General features: G+C 45.2%; 1 protein-coding gene across 2 annotated transcripts in view; it reads left to right on the top strand.

Moving 5' to 3' along the window:
* The window catches only part of cntnap5a (contactin associated protein family member 5a), a 146,062-nt gene that overhangs the window by 73,152 nt on the left and 57,928 nt on the right, over positions 1-14,982 (top strand). For both annotated transcript variants that reach the window (XM_076030853.1, XM_076030854.1), the window contains exons 10-12: positions 253-412; positions 9,038-9,144; positions 13,715-13,834. In XM_076030853.1, coding sequence (XP_075886968.1) covers positions 253-412; positions 9,038-9,144; positions 13,715-13,834 — 387 coding nt within the window. The remainder of the gene's footprint in view (positions 1-252; positions 413-9,037; positions 9,145-13,714; positions 13,835-14,982) is intronic.

The following is a 14,982-nucleotide window of genomic DNA, read 5'->3' as shown; positions in this document are numbered from 1 at the left end:
ACCTGTCCAGTCACAAAAACAACACACGGTAGCAACATCTTCACCAGCCAGGAGGTGCAGTTTAGTTAGCATGTGCATCAGCTGTTTGATCCACGCCTCGACAGGTCACCCGCAGTTACATATGAAAACGCGTTGCATCAATAAAGTGCTTCCCAGCAGTCCAGCCGGGTCAATTCCGGTGGACGTGTGACCTTATGCTCGCACGTCCGTCAAACTAACCGAGGTTTGCAACCGTGTTTCCTCTCCACCCAGGCTGCCCCGCCTCTGACTGCGGACGTGTGACGCCCTCCTTCCAAGGCTGCATGCAGCTCCTGTTTATCAACCGGCAGCCGGTGAACCTCAGTCACGTCCAGCAGGGCCTGCTGGGGAATCACAACGAGCTCAAGTTCGACACCTGCAACATTAGAGACAGGTAAAGTGGCTCCAAATTTCTCCTTTATCGCTCCTCATTCGCTTGCTAGGGGGCAGCTCACTCAAAAGGCACGTCTGAAATGCAGCCGTCCTAAACGTTTCAGATGTTGAAAAAAAGAAATCTGACAAAAGTGCTACTCAAACTGGCAGCCCGGCGTTATTATTCATGCCCACATTGTTAATTTTGGAGATGGCGGCGCGTTGTCGGCGGAAGCTGCCTGAAAGTCACTGACATCATGTCCTACGGAGACAAACACGCTGACAGGATCGTCCAATTAAATCGCAACAGAGAGCCGGCAACACCTTTCCACTGGCAGAGGACTATGCTAACAAGCTGCTCCCCACTGGCCCGTGTGGCATGCCTCCTTCTCCCGATCCCTCATTACCCCGCGCAGCTGTGGGCACTGCGAGTCGGATTGGCAGACTTATGACCACAACGGATGTCGGCGAGAGGCTCGGTACGTTTGCGACAAGGCAAACACGCAAACGGCAGTGCTGCTGTTGGTATTTTTTTTTTTTTTTTTTTTTTTGGTCTTTATCTTTGTGTCTTGCCCAAAGGGAGATTCATTCCATTGTCAAGTTTTCAGGCTAGTTGCGCTTCGTGTCGGGACTGTTTTACTGTCGCTGGAAGTTTGGCAAGACGGTTGTGTCTTTGTGTGTGTGTGTGTGTGTGTGTGTGTGTGTGTGTGTGTGTGTGTGTGTGTGTGAAGGGACAACCTGTTGGAGGGAATACTTTTCAAAAAAGGCCAAAAAAGATGCTCCTCTGAAAAGCTAAATGAGACGATTTTTAGGTTGACGACTGAGCGAGCAACACATTTCAACACAGTCAAACCACAAAGATCATTTTATGTCAACTTAATGGGCAACACTGTAGCAGTGTAAAGAAAATCAACGTATTCAAATCCAGTACATAGATATAAATGGAAAATATCGAACTCATTACACGAATATCGATCAATAGCAGTAATAACGTCGGCATGGACACGCCCACCTCTTGTCACAGTTTGGACGTTCTGTTCTCCACTGAGTTCTTTTTCAACTCGCCCCATCAAAGCGACTCCATTCAGCTCGCCTGCTTTCATCTTTGGCTATAAAGGCTCCTGCTCGCCACACATTCCCTGCCAAAATGTTCTTTCCCGTTCTGCACGCAAGACTCACCGGCAGTATTTCTAGACAGACTTCCTGTTGTCAACCTTGCCTGCCTTGGACCGGCCTGTCCTGCCTGATTCTTGATTAAAAACGCTCTCTACTTCAGCTGTGCGCCTGATTGTACTGCAACTCCCAAACACTGGTGAGCGGTGAATCACACTTAGCCTTCAGTCTTTACCAGCTGATAAAATGTGTACGCATTTTCCTGAAAGCACAGAATTGCGGTTTCACAATCTTAAAAACCCAATTACCCCTCAGCATTTGAATATAGCAATATCATCAGCATATGTTATCACAAATCTGTTCAATATGGTACCATAGGGCTAACAAAAAGCCTCAGCAATGTTTCTTGTCAATTTTAGTAGGAAACCTAAACGTCTTCACTGTCCTGTCCACTTACCACCTGTATGTAATTTTCTTTGAGCAACTGTCCAATTAATTGTCATGTAAATGTTGTATTTGCACAGCACATCCTAATTTGAATTATTTTTTTGATGCATTTTGTTGCTATTTGTGGAACACAGTTCTCGAGAATGGTGGCAACGGCATACTTACAGTAGAATTCACGTTATGATTCACGTTATGTATTTGTTTGCTTCTATCGAGGAGCTACGGCTATTAGCGTTACATCAAGCCGAAGGCATTATGTTCCTAAATCCTTCATTAGCTTGATTAGCATGTACCTTAGGTTGTGGGTTGAGTCGATACATATTTGTTTGTTATCCATGTTTTAGAGTGTAACACAATATGCTAACGTTATACAAACATCAGACCAATAACCAAATGAACAAAGCTAACATGTCCGACATGTTGGCAAACTGTTACCACCTGGCAGTCGTAGACAAACATAACCATGACAGGCACTCATTAAGGTCTTATTTTCAGTCTCGAAAACAATTTTCTTTTTTTTTTCTTCTCTTTTTTTATGCTGCGGCAAGGCGTCACTGCAGCAATTTGTTAAACAAACTGCGGAAGAAGGCAAAAGGCTTGGCTTAAAATGCAAACAAATGGCAGGGAAAAGTTGTTGTTGTGAAAAGAAAAATCATTAAAAGGGCTTTTTTTTGAGTTTGTCCGTCTTGATCGAAGTGTGCGGATCGCAGATTGATTTTTTTTTTTTCTTTTTTTGAAGATGTTATTTACACGCTTTTATAAACTGGAAATCAAGCACTCCGTCCACTAAGCTGGAAGCATTAGCGCAAATCCCCACAGTGAAAAGTTCTGTTTAAAAAACGGAGGACAAATAACGTCTTCAAATCAATTTGGGATCTCGGGGGGCTTCCAGGGACTTGGATTACTCCCGACAAGCCGCATGAAGCCATCTTAGTCGAGCCGGGCGCTGCAGGAAAAACATTACACGGAGGAACCTTCAGCCTTCTTCTCCTGCAGCGCGAGGAGATAATGACTGAATATTCTTTGCGTCCAAGGTTTTCTCAGCCCTAATCTCTCGAGGGCGGGGGGATGGATTAAAATGAAATGCAAAATGTAGGAAAGAAATTAATGCATTTTTTATCTATCATAAATTTTAATAGTCACTGCATAATTTAGCTCATAAAAAATTACTCATTTACATCCATTATTCTGTACAGCTGCAGAGAACGTGAGGTGGTGCAAGCTGTCATCAGTCTGCAGATCAAGGTTTTTGGTTTGGGTTTTTCTTTTTTTCTCTCTCTCTCTCTGGCCGGACCAAACATTTGGATCGTTATCAACTTGTTGGCTCAGGGTTTTGCTCTCCACCCGCCCCCCGGATGGGTGATGTTCTCTCGCCGACTCCTGGGCCGCTGGGACCCTCCCTCCTCGTCTCCAACTCGGCAGGGAGAGGTTGACCGTGGCCGTCTGTCGCCGCGATGCGGGCCAGGTCGTGTTTATCGGAGCTGAAAACAGCTGCAGCTGCTGCGGGAGACACGTTTGTCGAGCACCGGCCCGCAACGGTGAAATTAGCCGTCGAAATGAAACGGCTCAGACAAAAGGACACATTTGGAGCGGCTCGAAACGAAGACCCCAGACCGCGAGCTGGATCGCAGGGGTTTTCAAGTTTGAATCCTCACAGATCATCAAACCTCCCGAGAAGCTTCAGTTCGACCCGGTTGCGGAGTTGGAGCACTGCATTAGTTTTGTAAGGTTTGAAGGGGCTTGGCCTTCGCAGGAGAGCAAGAACTCAGGACCGTGGTGGAGCCGCGAGACAAGGGAAGGGGAGATTTCAACATCTTGTAAAGAAAATAGTGGGCAAGAGACAAAAAGAATAGTTGAATAGAAGATGAACAGCAGTAATAAATTCAATCTAAGGTTGCTATGCCATTTACATTAATCTCACATATTGTTACGTCATTGTGCTAATGTGTCTGTTGGATGTTCATGTGATGCAAAGTTAAACTGAATCCTCCAAGCGTCGACTTGATCACTCAGGCGTCACGATGTCACGTGGCTTGAGAAAGTATTAAGATTTCACAATCCAAAGTCTGCGCATTTTGCTGTATTTTCAAACTTATCGGACGCCGCGCGTGTTTAATTTCCTGTTCGGCGCGATGCGATCTCTGCGGCCTGGAGAAACGGCAAAATAGGTGTACAGTCGCTGGAAAATAGACTGGACTCGCACGTCTGGCGAAGCGGAGCGCCGTAGCGCTTCCGGGACGCTCCGGAGACTCTTCGCTCCGCGCCCTGTGTAAATGCAACCATTGACTTGAATGGAATCCATTTGCTCCACAGTGCGCGTCGGTTGTATGGAAGCTTGGGGGCGGGGGGGGGTGAGAATCACCCAGGGAAGGATGGATGGGCCAATCACCTTCCAATGTTTTCCAAGCAAGCTGTACTCTTCCTGCAGCTTACCTTTTTGAACTAAAACTGCTTTTGGACTTGTAACAATTTCACAGAGGTTAAGTTAATTTTGACACACATCATTGGCTCGCTCCTTGAACTAATAAAAAAAAAAAAAACATCCAACAGGCTCCATTGTAGCATTTCGGAGACCAGCTACTTTTTAGTCGTCACACATTTTGGAGTTTATAAGAGTCACTCCTGTTCCACGCAAGGAAAGACTCGGGGGGGGGGGGGGGTAGTGCAGATCTTTCCTGGTCCTCCTGGTCAACTGATGTGCAAGCGCTTTTTTGTAGTTGTTGATCAATCACTTCAAAGTTGAAATAAGTCAAAGGAGGTGTAGGTACAGAATCTCTCTCCGGGGCTATGGGAGGTCCTACGGCAACTCTATTAGGACAAACGACATCGCGGTCGGAAAAATAGAAAAGTAGTTAAATGGATGGATATATATTATATATTATACATATATTTATATACGTAATGGATAGAATGAACTAACAAATAGGTAGATGGCTGTCTATCCCGCTATCGTTCGTTCTTCCGTTTGTTTGTTAGACCGTGATGTAGTTTGTCTATATATATATATATATATATATATATATATATATATATATACATGTATAATATGATTATATCCATCTACCTATACCTATCTACTATTCTATCTATCTCTCCGACTGCGATGTAGTTTGTCCTAATAGAGTTGCCGTAGGACCCCGGACACATTCCATAGCCCCGGACAGATACCGTACCTACGCAGGCAAGGATCACAGGCATTTCTTGCAGGTTTACTGGCAGATGAAAAATTGTACAGCAACCTGTGGTCATCCAGGTATTACCAAAAGCAAGACAAATACACCCAATGGCGTCTCCTGTCTTGTGGATATCCCCAAAAGGTGTTGTTGTTCTTTAAACAGACCTATAGCTGGCCATGCAAACCACACTCCCCAAGAAGAATCAACAGGGAAATAATCATTTTGATTGAGAAAGAAAGAGTAAAAGATCAACAATCCTCAGAGGGGAGTGATTTCATTTTGTCAGCGGGGCCGGACTGTGAGTGGCTGAGTGGTTTGTTCGCTCACGGCGCGCTGCAAGGAAGGAGTTTAGTTGAAACAAAACCAGCAAAACGAAGAGGAAAAAACAGCAATCAGCTTGATGTGATCACGCAAAAGCAGTTAGAACAGCAGACGCACATCGAGTTAGAGACAAGGAGGGATGAGTCACAAGGCCCTAAATGACGCCTAAATTTTTTTTTAATGAAATGGTAGAGAAGACTGGTAGAATATAATATAATGTAAATAATCTTGACAGAAATGAAAGAGGGTTGTCCCTCTGACCAAAGCCTACCTACTGACTGTTTCCCAAGTGGCCATGTGAAATAAATTCACCCCCAAATCAGCGAAACACTCAATTTGGTGTCAGTTTGCGAAGTTACTGCCTCGCGTAAAAGTTAAAGCTAAAAAGAAAAAAGAAAAAAAAAGAGAGAGAGAGAGAGAGAGAGAGAGAACAATAAAACCAGTTAAATATATTACATCTTTTATGATATCATGGGGAAATGGGGTCATGTGTTCTACAAAGGAGATGCAAACATAAAAGGTTTCTGATGCATCCTGGAGAAAGAACAAGCATTTCCATGCATTATACAGCGCCGAGCGTGCACTCGCTCTCGCCGGGTACTGTGCCAGGCTGAAATGAAGTTGTCGGACGTCGCAGCCTGTGACGCGTCGGCGATGTCTGCGTGTGCGGCTTCTGTCATGTGGACGTGACACGCGAGGCTTCAGCTGTTTTGTCACACGTGGCTAGCGACGGTTGCCGTGCCAGATTTTTTTTTTTTTTAACGAGCATGGAGGAAGGAAGAATTATCTTGCGGGAAGGCTGAATCCCACGTCAAGCTCTGTTATGCAGCCGCCGATGCGGGCTGCACAGAGTCTGTTACGGATAACGGTTTGGGGTCAAGTGTTGGTATCTGGGTTAGTATATTTTACAGCTCAGTGATCTTGGCGTCCACTTTGAGCAGAAATGAGATCTATAGATCAAAAATGAGAAAAATAGTACAAAAATTGGACGTACATTGCTTAAAGGAAGGAAAATGATCTGTGTGACGTGAAAAATATTCTTGATCTAAATAAAATGTAAAAATATTAGGTGTGTATATATACGTAAAAAACTTTACTGGACATGAGAAAAAGCACATAAGTACATGCATTACATTGTTTCATCGAAACTAAATCAGTGGGTTCCATTTGGCTGTCCTTTCACTTATTTGAAGACATATTGTACCAAAGTAATGCTTGAAGTAAAACGATCACTTTGGAAAAAAAAAAAAAAAAAAAAAATTGTACTTCTGATTGTTAATGAAACGGCTTTGGAACTGTTGCTACTCTTGTTCCAAGCATGCACTCCTCAGAATAGGTCATAAAGTCTCAGTAACAAGCTGCAACATCGTTGATGAAGATGATTAAGGAGCAATACACTTGACACAAGCCAAACGCGCCAACAGAAACTGCTTGTCGAGATTAACTGTCTAATAAGAAATAAGCAAATGTCAACTTATCTGAGGTGTTCCATCGTACTTAGATTTCAGTTTTTGTTTTTGTTACCCTTTGTTTGCACTGCGTGAGTGCTCCTTCCAGTCTGCTTTAGCCACATGACCGGCTAGCTGAGGACCGTGTGATAGCACACGACTGAATTCGTATGACCAGAAGTACAAACAAAAAAGACATTCATGCAGGAACACTTGTCATTGTTTAAGACCATTTGTTGCAACAAATTGCACACAGTTAGGATTAGCATTAAAGGCTTCGCCCCAAAAAGCTCCCTGGATTTGACTAGCGTGCTAAGCTAAGTGGTGTCTATAACTTTCGAGAGTAGGAACAATCAATCAATCAATTTGTCAGTCAATCAATACGGTTTGCAGTTACAGCTAGCTTTGCATTTTCTGTAGTTACAACACCCTCAACCCTCAAACTGGGTGAGGAAAAACTTAAAAAAACACACACACACACACACACACACACACACACACACACACACACACATCAACAGGGAAAAGAACAACAAGCAACAAAATCAGACAGTTGACATTCCTGTTGCCCCGTCGTTTTGGGGACGTCACGTCGTGTTCCAGCGTCCGACAGAAACGGAATCCGGTGCCAAAAGCGAGCTATTGAGCTAGCGCAGAATTTGTGCTTTTCGCACATTCCAACATTTCTTTTTCAACGAACTAACGTGGCACAAACGTCCACGTCATCGGCTGGAGGCCTGCGGCTCATGCAAGTCAAGGAACAAGAGTCTGAATCTTTGCTTCTAAAAGCGTCGCAGACTCCGAAATGACGCAACGCGCCGTAAAAAAAAAAAAAAAAAAGCCCTCTTATTTCCCTGCAAAGCGAGCGTGACTCGTTTCCAAAGGGCCCCGGGGCTAAAATTGAGAAATGGAACTGAGCCTAAATACCTCCTCTTTTTTTTTCTTATTCTTCTGCTTCTCCTTCTAAACGCCGAGTGTAATTAAACCTTGCGACTCGATTTATGGCCGGCATTGACTTAAGTGTTGGCAGCTACTGTTTATCCTCGACCTGTAAGGGCACCCGCGAACGCCGTGGAAAATAGCCCCGCTGGTAATTAAACCAGCGGCCGCAACCCGATCCTTGTTTTTTCGCGGGGCTGCTCGGCCAGCTAACGGCGCTCCAGCCCGCTAATAGGTGGGAGATGAAAGTGTATGAAATTATAGACGCACGCTCCAAAGGCTAGCAATTATGTGAAACTGAAGGAGGCTCAAGGAAGGGACTATTAATCAGACGAGTGCGGTTTGAAATTTCTGCAAAGCGCTCATTGTGTCAAAATCCCATTAATGGCCATTCTACTCTGAAGGTGACAATCGTGCTTTTTATTTTTAGAAGAAAGGGGGCTTCTTTCAATGCGGATAAGGCCGCGGTACGAGGCCGGATCATTTCATACTGGCTGTTGTTTCACTGGGGGGGGAGAAGGGGGAGGGATTTCTTCCTTTCTTTGCTTAAATGAAACATGAATAAACAGCAAATTAGTCTGTTGGGCGCGCTCCAAAGCGGCTGCTCCTAATTGCGCGCGGAATCAAAATTCCAAAGAGAGCCGCCGAGCGGAGGGGTCTCGCTCGCCTGATAAATAAAAGATCAGGTATGTAAACACGGAGGCAAGCAACAAAAGAGAGACGGCATAATTTATTTTTTATTTTTTTGTTTTTTTGTTTTCGGTCGTACCTGCCGCCTTGAGAGCCTCGTTTGATGTTTTGTTCTCACGCCGCCGAGGAACTACGGAGCTGATTTTGCCCCCCACCACCCCACCCTCTTACCACTCCCCCAATAGCGGCGAGATAAAAGTGCGCTGGGAGTATAAAAAAAAAAAAAACCTGTGTCGGAAAAAAAACAAACAAAAAACCAGCGGCTCCATTAGCCGGCATAATCAGGAACTATTAGCAGCTATCAGGTAATGATCACGTCTCCGGATTCCTCCAGTCGCTCCTGTTGATTGCAAAACACACAATTGAATTTATGCTTTAATAAGCATAATAAGCTTTTCGGCGTTGCGTCAGTCTCGCCGGAGACTTTTTTTTTTTTTTTTTTTTTTCAAAGAGAGCAAATGAGTGGGAGTTTAAAGTTAAATTTTGTGGTTTTCTTGTGCCTCCTTCTCGCAGGTGCCTCCCCAACCTGTGCGAGCACGGCGGCCGCTGCTCGCAGACGTGGAGCTCCTTCTCCTGCGACTGCTCGGGGACGGGCTACTCCGGAGCGACCTGTCACAACTGTGAGTATCTCACCCACCCCCCCACCCATCTTTTTTTTTTTTTTTTCTCCCACCAAGAATAAAACAAATCTAGATACAAAACAGACAAGCAACCATCCGCCTCGGACGCCTCACAGCCGTGTCATCTCATTCTGCATACTCGCGCACCTGCCTGTCTAGTCTAGCAACTCCCCCCCCCCCCCCCTCTTCTTTTTCTCGAAGCGTAAAAAAAAAAAAAGAAATGAAAAAAAAAAAAAAAGAAAACACCGACCTTCCACAACCTGGCGTGACCTCGGCGCTCACTGCCACTATCTTCACGGCGAGAGACATTTTTTTCCCGGAGAATTCCCCGCTTCCGTAAATAACTTTCGAGCCGCTGCCTTCAAAGTCGCTCCGAGTGTCGGCGGCTTTTCTTCAGAGGTGTCGGGGTTTTTCATGGTGTCACCCGCCAAACATCCTCCTTGATATCTCAGAGTTGAGAGTCGGGCTCCTCGAAAACAACAACAACGACGACGACGGCAAAAAATAAATAAATAAATAAAAATAAAAAAAATTCTGCGAAATCAGAACCGTGTCTTCTCGGAATACCGATTTCCTGTTTGTGTCCCGGCGAATGTGGTTTCGCTTTGCTTGTCGCAGGGCTTCCGTGACAGACGGCAGAAGCAGCAGCAGCAGCAGCATCCTCTCCTCCCCGGCTGTTTCCGAGTTTAGCATATTTTTTAGCAGAACCTGGAAGTCGCGCAGTCGCCGCGGATCCTCTGCGCAGATAATCAGCGCGGTTATGCCGACGGATTCAACTGGGTCGCGGCAAGCGGGAGGCACTTCAGGGTCGCGTTCGCACCCGAGTTGCCACCTTTCCGTCTGGGCCCGCTAGAGCCACGAGATCGCAAACTCGCGGCAGAGCTCACGAGGGAACTCCCGCGAAAACAGAAAAAGCCAGAGCGGGGCCAAAAATAATAGCTTAATCAACAGAAGTGGAAGAGCAATAATAAAATGTAATCGGAGTTTGCTTTGCTTTTCACATCAGTATCGAGTTTCTACCCCTACAAAAAAGCTCTTTATCTCCTGAGAGTTTATTGCATTTAGAATTAAGTGCGTTTCACCTTCAGATAAAATGAATAGTAACCGACTCATTAGTTGTCTGTCACGGAAGTGACAACGTTCTTGGGAAATTTTTGAGGTTTCGCAATTGGAATTTCTTGCATTGTGCTGTATTTTGAATTGTATCCGGTGCCGTGCGGCATTCAAATCATTGTTCACTGCGATTTCGATTGCTGTAATTGATGCAAAATGTTGGCAAAAGTCGCTGAGAAAATACACCAGAAAGTCGCGAGGAAAACACACCAGCCGTGGATCCCTGGCCAAGCGGAGCGTCCTGGGACGCCCCGGACACGCAACCATTGACTGGGATGGCTGCGATTTGCTCGGTGAGTGCGCGGCGAAGACAGGGTGTATGGAAATTGGGGTTTATCGCGCCAAAAACAAGCAGCTGTAGCCTCCAGACTTGAAGGCGCGCCACTGCTGACCCTGGCGGTGAACCAAAACAAACCGAGGCAGTGGCAGGAGTCCGCCAGTTGGCGCTGTCGCGCTTCCGCTCGTTCAAAACACTTGCCCGCTCAGACGCCAGACAGACATTGCTCGGGATCCAGCTCGAGTCCTACATCTCGTTCAATATTTAACTATAAGCATTTATTCATGTGTAACATCACAGGGATGAAACGAAACTGAAAACAAACCCCACACCAAATCAAACTGCGGACATTAAGCTTTAAAACTGACTTGGCTTCAATTTTTCATCGCCTCTGAGATGCTTCCCTCAGTAAGTCCTTGATGCCTTTATTGTAAAAACTCGACTCCGAACCTTCAGGCCCTTTTAACACATTAACGGTGTCTCTTCTCAGGGAAAAACGACAACCGTGATATTTCCAATCTACGTAAAGCGCGGTGGCTAACTCAGCTACGTAAACAATTCCTTCTAAACTGGCAAAAAAAAAAAAAAAAAAAAAAGAGCACTCCGGAGTAAATAGAATACATTTCCATCCCTCGCCATCCTACCTCTGTTGAATTCCATAAGTGCGGAGTGGTAATGGAACATGCGCGAGGTGAACCCCGGGGCAAATAGAATTCATTCCAGTTCTTCCCGATTCCGCTGCACACGGCAGCGACAGATTCTCCGAGCTGTCCCAGAAGATGCTTGCCGGCTCTATTTTTACGCACCCGGTCCACGTCGGCTGTAGATCAGTGCGTATGTTGTGTTGCATCACCGCAAACAGGAAATCAAACACACGCGGCATAAGGGAAATGTCCCGGAGGCATCCGACACGGCCGTCGGTTCATTCCAGTGCAGTCGCTCACCTGGAGCCGGAATGTCCAACTTCTCGAATGTACTTCTGCCCTATGGGGCCCACGGTGCAAACGTAGTTGTGTCACGTCCCATCATACCTCAGGAACTCGCGTGATCGATCGGGACGTGTCAGCCAATCAGAACGAGGCAGGACACGGCACAGAGGAAACCGAGACATCACGTGGGAATTATCCGGATTTTTAAGCCCATGACTCAAAAACAGACCAAAAAAATAATCATGAACCATGTTTCAGGTCAAGAGGCATCGACTGTTGGTGTTTGTTTTTGTGAACTTTTTTTCAATTTATGCACAAAGTCAGACACTAATAATAATAAATGATCTATTACGACAAGACATGAAGCTTTTCAGTAGCCGATGTACTGCCTTGGGTAAAAAAAAAAAAAATGCAACATCCTCAAATTGACTGCCACTGGTTGTCTTGTGATATAATAAGCACTGTGAGCAATAGTTCTCCTTTGACCGTGTGATGCCACGGCTCAAGGCTGCTCAGTGTTCCGTGGTATACCGGCCACACGTCTGGTGTGGCTTGGCTGTCTTCCCCGAGCCAGATTTAAAACTGTGGGCAGCCATCGCAATGAGATGACATTTCATTGAATTACAGTCTGGTACCAAACAAAATAAAGTCCAAGTATATATAAATATATATGTATATATATATGGGCGACACGGTGGCAGTCCAAAAAAAAAAAAAAAAAACATGCATGTCAGGTGAATTGGAAACTCTAAACTGTAGGTGGGTGTGTGAGTGTCACCTTGCCTTCGCCCTATGACAGCTGGGATAGGCAGCAGACCCCCGTGACCCTGAGCTGAGGAATAAGCTGGTATTGAAAATGGATGGATGGACGGTCCGGATGCTCTTTAAAGACTTTTCAATAATCCAAGGCAACGTTAATGCACCTTCGAGGCAAACAAAGTCTTGGCGGTGCCAGATGGATCAGTACGTGTACAAGATGAAAAGTGATGGTATTTACAGTGATGGTATTTACATCATCAACTTCGCTTTTCCGCAGTGAGCTGTCAGTCGGAAAAGCGAAGTTGTCGAAAATGTGGAGAATTCGGAAAAAGGCTGAAAAGGTTGACAACATGTCGCCGTGTGTCGGGTTAACACAGTGTTTTGACACGGCCACATCCGACAGATTTCATTTTGTGTTTATCAAAGATTTTTAGTCATTCATCCATCATCCCTCGAGTTTTTTTGTTTTGTTTTGTTTCGTCTTTTGTCCGTCTGTACATCATAAATAACCAACATATGGTGGGTGGTTGTGGGTTTTTTTTTTTTTTTTTTTTTTTTATAAAATTGCCCTTTTTTTATATTTATTGCAGCCCAACAGAGTACAAGATTTGCTGACTATTTAGATTACACTGTAATAAGCAGATATATATATATATATATATGTATATATATATATATATTTATACATATATACACCCACACATATATATATACATATATAGTGAGAGAGACACACACACTCACATACCGGTACTTTGTTCTTTTTTTAAACATTGAATTAACCTTGGTACTTATTTGACTTATTTCACTGGCAACACAAGTAAACGCTAGCTTTGCATTGCACCGCGTTACATCATGCTTCCCTGAATCGTATCATGGCCCGTGTATCTGGACGCACGCATCAGATCATCCCCTCACAGATGGATTCCTAATATCTAGCCAGCACCATCTGAAAGATGCGATCAGGTTTTTGCCGCTGATTTGTGCTCGGCAGCCCAGCATTTCGCCACATTTTGATCGTCCTTTCCTTCCGGCGCTGTCCTCTGTCTTGAGGAGCTTCGGGTTCATGGAAGGGTGTCCCATTTTGTTAAGGTAGATGTTTGTTTCTTTGGTTGTTTTGTTTTTTTTTCTTGTAACACAGCTCCAAGGTACCACAGGCGAGGTAATGATGAGAAACGGCGCTGGCCTCGAGCTGCCTGATTGAAAAACTCCAAAGATTTCCTCAGCTGAGGCCGAACAAACACGGAATTTACTGAAGCCGCACTCTGAAGAAAGTGCCACAGAGAGGGGAGCTGGCTAGCGTGAATTCAAATTGTGGGGAGTAAAACTAGTTTTGCTACTACTAGCAATAACGAATAATATTTTATTTTTAAGAAGTCATAAATAAAGATGCTGTGCAAGAGGGGTGAGCGAGGCAGCGTGGGCTGATCCTCGCAGGAATAAGGAATTTTCTCTTTATTTTAACCCCCCCCCCCCCCCTCCTTCTTCCCAGCCATCTACGAGTCGTCCTGCGAGGCCTACAAGCTGATTGGCAGCTCCTCTGGCTTCTACGCCATTGATCCGGATGGGAGCGGCCCCCTGGGTCCCGCGCAGGTGTACTGCAACATGACAGGTGAGATCATTGCACTTCGCGTGCCGTTACCTTTTGCTTCCTTCGCACTTTACTGACCATCGAGAATCCACTCACGTAAGGTTGCCGGCGCCTGCATCGATCGGCGGGGTCCCGGCTCTTTGACAGTTAACTGTCCAGTGATAAATCATTACGGACACCCGGGGCCGTTCAGAACATACCTGCGAGGAGGCCGCCTCTCGCGCGCAGGGCGTCCGCGGGGCCGCTCGGCGACCATCCAGGGGTGTCGGAGTGCTTTCACACCCGACCCCTCTGGTTCTTTTTCCGATCCACCTGACGGACCCCTACGGAGACCAAACAATCACAGTTTGGAAGCCGGGGTGGGGGGGGGCGATCGATGCACGCGTCTCTGTGTTTTTGGGTTGGTTTTCTTTTTTTTTCTCTCTTTTTTTTTTGGTTGGTGCAGCCTATGCTCAATGTTTTGCTTCCCACAGGCGCTAAACAGGAGGTTTGATGTCAGGTTGGCCTCGCTGTGTGAATGAACCCCACCGTTCAAAAGTTTGGGGTCACTGACTCATTTCTGCATTGAACTCCATTATAACCAGCTTCATAAAATAATCCAGTGCACTCCTCTAAGAACATCACTAGTGCACAAAAGTCCGTCAGGATGTGCTGGACACATTATGGGATGGCTTTGACAGTTGTTGCCTTGAATGTCTAACTGAATGTGATTTTACAGAATGAATATGAAGTTTGCAATATGTGGCCATGATTACAGAAGTTGAATGCTTTCACGTTGCTAGAAAAAAAAAAAAAAAAGTTAACATTTATAAAATGAAGCAATGTACTAAAATCACACAGTTGTGTGTGCTGAACAATAGAGGAATACACCAAGCATCATGGTTTATATTTTATAAAACAGCCGACTCTTCACAGAATTGTGCACACCTGGGACTCTCTCAATCACTTTTAATTGGAACTTGGTAATGGCTTTTATTAAACACTGAAATGTCGCCGTACTTGTTAAGCACGTCGCGACTGATATTTTTGTGCACTCATAAGGATGGCAGAGCATTCCAGATCATAATTTCGTGGAAATGATTATCATGCAGCTCAATGCAGAAATGAGTCAGTGACCCCAAAACTTTTGAACAGTAGTGTGTGTGTGTGTGTGTGTGTGTGTGTGTGTG

This window comes from Nelusetta ayraudi, unplaced genomic scaffold, assembly GCF_046127955.1.
Source record: "Nelusetta ayraudi isolate G7.1 ecotype Tasmania unplaced genomic scaffold, CSIRO-AGI_Nayr_v1 ptg000031l, whole genome shotgun sequence".
Taxonomy (NCBI): Eukaryota; Metazoa; Chordata; class Actinopteri; order Tetraodontiformes; family Monacanthidae; genus Nelusetta; species Nelusetta ayraudi.
The sequence above is the reverse complement of the archived record's forward strand: the minus strand, read 5'-3'. Positions and strand labels throughout refer to the sequence as shown.